The following is a 6,342-nucleotide window of genomic DNA, read 5'->3' on the forward strand; positions in this document are numbered from 1 at the left end:
GGAGAGATGTTATAAAGTAGAACACATTGGTGGAAGGGGTCATCAGAATGCTTGGCGTTTTAGAATGAGGAATAGGAGAGATGGGGAGAAAATTTGGAACTGAAAATTATGTGGAAATGAACGTGGAAAACTTAAAATAAATAAATAAATTAATAAAAAGAAAGTATTTTATTGGCTTTCAGTATTCTACAGTCACTTCCATAGAAGTTAGATTTTCGCCCCTTCTTCCCTCTCCTTCCTCCCTTCCTTCATCCTCCCTCCTTGAGAGGGAATACAGTTTTATGTAGGTACTGCCCATACCTTTATATTAAATATATTTTCAAACATTGGAGGGACTGACAACTTCCAGTTCCCCACCATACACCATACTCTTGACAAAGGACCGCAAAGTCAAGTAACTGGTTGGGAAAATGCCCAAAAAGGGAAAAAAGTAAGACCAGAGAGGGTTACTTTCTTGGTCAACAGATATTTTCTCACACTCTTTTGTATGAGGAAGAACAATGGTTACCATTAGGGGAAGACATAAAAGTCAAGGCTTCTGTATCCCGAATATCCAAAATAAATATGCAATGGTCTCAGGCCATGGAAGAGCTCAAAAAGGATTTTTAAATCAAGTAAGAAAGGTGGAGTAAAAATGAAATGAGAGCAATGCAAGAAAATCAGGAAAAGTGTGTCAAAAGCTTGCTAAAGGAGACTCAAAAATATGCTGAAGAAAATAACACCTTTAAAAATAGTCTAATTCAATTGGCAAAAGACGTCCAAAAAGCCAATGAGGAAAGGGATGCTTTAAACAGAGGAATTAGTCAAATGGAAAAGGAGGTTCAAAAGCTCACTGAAGAAAATAGTTCTTTAAAAGTTAAAGTAGAACACATGAAAGCTAATGACTTTATGAGAAACAAAGAAATTACAAAACAAAACAAAAAGATTGAAAAAATGGACGATAATGTGAAATAACTCATTGGAAAAACAACTGACCAGGAAAATAGATCCAGGAGAGACAATTTAAAAATTTTGGGACTACCTGAAAGCTATGATCACAGAAAGAGCCTAGATGTCATCTTTCATGTAATTATCAAAGAAAACTGCCCTGACATTCTAAAACCAGAGGGCAAAATAAATATTGAAAGAATTCTCCAATCACCTCCTGAAAGATATTCAAAACCAGAAACTACTAGGAATATTGTAGCCAATTCCAGTGTTCTCAGGTAAAGGAGAAAATATTGCAATCAGCTAGAAAGAAACAATTCGAGTATTGTGGAAATACAATCAGGATGCACAAGATCTAATATCTTCAACAGTAAGGGACTGAAGGGCGTGAAATATGATATTCTAGAAGTCAAAGGAACTAGGATTAAAACCAAGAATAACCTACCCAGAAAAATTGAGTATAAAACTTCAGGGAAAAAAATGGTCATTCATTGAAAGAGAGGATGTCCAAGCATTCTTGATGGAAAAAAAAAACAGAGCTGAAAAGAAAATTTTACTTTCAAACACAAGAATCAATAGAGTCATGAAAAGGTAAAAGGGGAAAAAAATCTCAAGGGACTTACTAAAGTTGAACTGTTTACATTTCTACATGGAAAGATAATATTTGTTAATCTTGTAACTTTTCTCAGTGTCAGAGTAGTTGCAGGGATTATACACACGCGTACATACATACATGCGGAGAGTGAGAGAGAGAGCATTTAGGGTTAGGATTAAAGAGAAAGAGACAGATAGAAACAGAGATGGAGACAGAGAGCACAGGGTGAGTTGAAGAGGAAAGGATCATATTTAAAAAATAAAATTAAGGGGAGACAGGAATATATTTGGAGGAGGAAGGGAGAAATGAAATGGGGAAAATTATCCTCATAAAAGAGGCAATAGAATGCTTTTTCAGTGGAGGTGAGAAGGGGGGAGTCGAGAGGGAAAAAGTTAAACTTAGTCCTCACACTTGACACAAGGAAGGAATAATATGCACACTTAATTTGGTATGAAAACCTATCTTACACTCTAGGAAAGTAGAGGAGAAGGGGATAAGCAGGGTCAGGGGAGGGATGATGGAAGGCAGGCCAAGCGGTAGGAGGGAGCAATTAGGAGTAAGCACACTTGGGGAGGGACAAGGTCAAAATCGATAAAAGAAGAAATGGGGGGCAGGATAGGATGGAGTGAAATATAGTTAATCTTACACATCATGACTACTACGGAAGTAATTTGCAAATCTACATATATATAGTCTATATTGAACTGTTTGCCTTCTCGGTGGGCATGAGTGAGGAGGGAGGAAGGAAAAGAAGAAGGAACTGAAAGTTTTAGGAAAAAATGTTGAGAATAAAAAATAAATGCATAAAACAAAAACAATACATTTTTACCTTAGTCATGTTGCATAAAATAATTAAAATGCCTGGAGAAATCATAAAGCAAATCAAAACGTAACACAAAAGAAAAAGATCTGCTACATTCTGCTATCGAATTCTGTAGTTCATTCCCTGTATGTCGAAGGCATTTTGCCTTAAGAAACCACTGAGAATTTTTTAAGTCTTTGCATTGGAAAGAAGTTTTAAGTCTACCAGAAAAAAATCCTCGCATACTGTGGTTGTTACTGTGTATAAAATTCTCCTGATTCTGCTACTGTCTTTCAGCAAATCTTTCCAGGCCTCTCTGAAGTTTTCTTGTTCACCATTTCTTATGGCACACTTGTATTCCATTATATTCATATACCACGATTTATTGAGTCAGCCAATCCCCAATTGACAGACATTCCCTTGATTTCCAGTTTTTAGCCAACACAACGAGTACTGCTATAAATATTTTTGTACATGTGGGACCCTTTCCCATTTTTATGATCTCTTGAGGATACAGTCCTTGAAGGGGTACTGCTGGGTAAAAGGTTATGCACATTTTTGTAGCCCTTTGGGTATAGTTTCAAATTGCTCTCCAGAATGACTGGATCAGCTGACACCTCCACCAAAAATGACTTAGTATTCCAGCTCTCCCACATCACCAACATTTGTCATCATCCTGTTCTGTCAAGTTAGCCAATCTGATAGGTGTGATGTGGTACCTCAGAGTTCTTTTGATTTGCATCTCTCTAATGAAAAGTGATTTAGACACTAGGGACAGTTTTGATTTCTTCCTCTGAATACTTCCTGCTCACATCCTTTGACCATTTATCTTTTGGGGAATGACTTGCATTCTTGCACATTTGACTCTGTTCTATATATATTTTCGAAATGAGTCCTTTATCACAGACACTAGTTGCAAAAATTCTTTCCCAGTTTTCTGCTTCCCTCTTGATCATGGTGGCATTTGGTTTGTTTGTGCAAGAACTTTTCATTTTAATGGAATCAAAATTATACATTTTGCACTTCAGAATATTTTTTATCTCTTGTTTACTAAAAAATTCTTCCCTTGTCCAGAAATCTGATAAACACTCTATTCATTGCTCCACTGATTTCTTTATAGTATCAGTCTTCATACCCAGATCATGTACCGATTTGGACTTTTTTCTTGCGTATGGTATCAGGGATTGGTCTATGCCTAGTTTCCAGCATACTGTTATCCAGTTTTCCCAGCAATTTTTGTCAAAGAGTGAGTTCTTATACCAGAAGCTGGGGTCCATAGATTTATCAAACAGTAGATTGCTATATTCACTGACTACTCTGTCTTGGGTACCTAACCTATTCCTTTGGTCTACCCTCCTGTTTCTTAGCCAGTACCAAGTGGTTTTGATAATTGCTGCTTTATAATACTATGTGAGATCTGGTAGAGCTAGGCCACATTACCTAGCATTTTTTTCATTATTTCCCTTGATATTGTGGACCTTTTGTTCTTCCAGATCAATTTCGATATTATTATTTTTAGCTCTGCAAAATAATTATCTGATAGTTTGATTGGTATGGCACTGAATAAGTAGATTAATTGAGGGAGGATTGTCATTTTTATCATATTGGCTTGGCCCACCCACGAGCAACTGTTTTTCCACTTATTTAGATCTGACTTTATTTGTGTGAAAAGAGTTTTGTAATTGTGATCATATAGTCCCTGGGTTTGTTTTGGTAGGTAGACTCCCAAATATTTTGTAGTGTCTACCATGGCTTTAAATGGGATTTCTCTTTCTCTCTCTTGCTGTTGGGGCTTTATAAGTAACATAGAAATGCAGAAGATTTGTGTGTGTTTGTTTTGTAACCTGAAACTTTGCCAGATTTGTTTATTCTTTCAAGTAGTTTTTTACTTGATTCTCTGGGATTCTCTAAGTATATCATCATATCATTTGCAAAGAGTGATAAGTTAGTTTGTTCTTTGCCTATTCTAATTCCTTCAATTTATTTTTCTTCTCTTATTGCTACAGCTAACATTTCTAGTACCATATTGAATAATAGTTGTGGTAACGGACATCCTTGTTTCACCCCTGATCTTATTGGAAATTCATCTAGCTTATTCCCCTTGCATAAAATACTTGCTGAAAGTTTTAGGTAGACACTGCTTACTATTTTATGGAAAGTTCCATTTATTCTTATGTTCTCCAGTTTTTTCAATAGGAATATGTGTTGTATTTTGTGAAAAGCTTTTTCTGAATATGTGGTTTTTTTTTTACAAGAAGTCATTGACTTTTAATCTGTTTCAATGAAAGGAGACATATTTGAAAGAAAAATATTTTGTAAATTAGCAAAAGAATATTTTCCAAATAGAAAGGAACATATTCTTCTTTCATGTCAAGAAGATTTAGATACATATCTGAGGAGTGAAAAATGGCCCAGGAGAAGAATAGAAAAAGGAACAATTGAATTAGACAACAGCATAATATATTGAAAATAGTCCCAGACTGGGATGAAAATCCAAGACTTCTGTCACTTAAGATTTATGTCGACTTAGGTGAAATCTTTAACCATTATGGTCCACAGTTTTTTCACAAATCAATTGAAATAATTGCATTATGTGACCTCTAACTTCCCTTCTCAATTGAAAGCTATAATATCATTGATTTTCCTCTCTAGTCAACAAAAACAACATACACATAGTAGCTTCAATATAGGGTATACAAGCACCAGGCTAATTGGAAGTTGTAAACATTCATAGTGCTGTCATTATTTTGACATTTTAGGCTGAAAATAAAAGATTCATTAGTCTTTCTGTATTTAACTGCCTACATATTGTGCTCATAATTTCAGGGATCAGGAACAAGTACAAGCTGATAACATCTCTTCTTCACATTGGTCCAAATCTTATTTGAAGCATAAGGTGATAATCATTTTTAAACATCTATTATAGTGCAGACATTGTGCTAAGCACTTTAAAATATTATCTAAATTAATCCTCACAACAACCCTGTGAGATACATGTCATTATTCTTATTTTACAAGTTGAGGAAACTGAAGTAAACAGCAGTGAAGTGACATGCAAGTAACTTTGGGTGGGAAGTTATGTATACTATTTGCCATAGGAAATTACACTGTTACTCCATAGCTTCCCCATAGCATGTTTTACTTCTGCATTCCTCAGGGTATAGATCAAGGGGTTGAGCAAAGGAGTTCCAATGGTGTAAAAGACAGACACAAGCTTATCCAAAGGGAAGATAATTGGAGGTCGAGTATATATGAAAATACAAGGAACAAAGAATATAATGACCACAATTATGTGGGAGGTACAGGTCGACAAGGCTTTATGCTTCCCTTCTGCACTGTGATTTCTTAGTGAATAAAGGATAAAAATATAGGAGGACATTAGAATTGCAAAGCTCATCATGCATATGGCTCCACTATTAGAAACAACCAATAGATTTATCACATATGTGTCAGTGCAGGCCAATTTCAATAAAGGCTGCAAGTCACAGAAATAGTGATCAATAACATTAGGACCACAGAAAGGTAAACTCAAGGCAAGGAAGATCTGCGTGATAGAATGCAGAAAAGACCCCACCCACACCAATATTATTAAAATCCCACAAATCTTCTGGTTCATGATGACTGTGTAGTGTAGAGGTTTACAGATGGCCACATAGCGGTCATAGGCCATGAGGATAAGGACCAAGACTTCCATGCATCCAAAGAAATGCATTCCAAAAAGTTGGGTCATGCACCCATCAAAGGAGATAGTCTGCTTTTTAGAGAGGTTGTCTACAATCATTTTGGGGGCTGTAGTACTAGAGAAACAGGAGTCTGCAAAGGACAAGTAGGTCAGAAAAAAATACATGGGGGCCCCAAGTGCAGGACTGGCCTTTATGGTCAAAATGATGAGGAGGTTTCCTAACACAGTTGCAGTGTAGAAAACCAAGAAAATGGCAAATACTATCTTCTTTTTCTCTGGGTCTTGTGTCAGTCCAAGGAGAATGAATTGAGTCACATTGTTTTTCATTTCCATGTC

The 6,342-nt window shown here is 36.0% G+C and overlaps 1 protein-coding gene across 1 annotated transcript; it reads right to left on the reverse strand.

The window, feature by feature from the left end:
• Nucleotides 1-5,409: 5,409 nt before the first annotated feature.
• Nucleotides 5,410-6,342, reverse strand: LOC140516518 (olfactory receptor 4C11-like). The gene has a single exon (XM_072627478.1). The coding sequence runs from the start codon at nt 6,337-6,339 to the stop codon at nt 5,410-5,412; it is 930 nt and encodes a 309-aa protein (XP_072483579.1). The 5' UTR covers nt 6,340-6,342.

This window comes from Notamacropus eugenii, chromosome Y (genome assembly GCF_028372415.1).
Source record: "Notamacropus eugenii isolate mMacEug1 chromosome Y, mMacEug1.pri_v2, whole genome shotgun sequence".
Lineage (NCBI taxonomy): Eukaryota > Metazoa > Chordata > Mammalia > Diprotodontia > Macropodidae > Notamacropus > Notamacropus eugenii.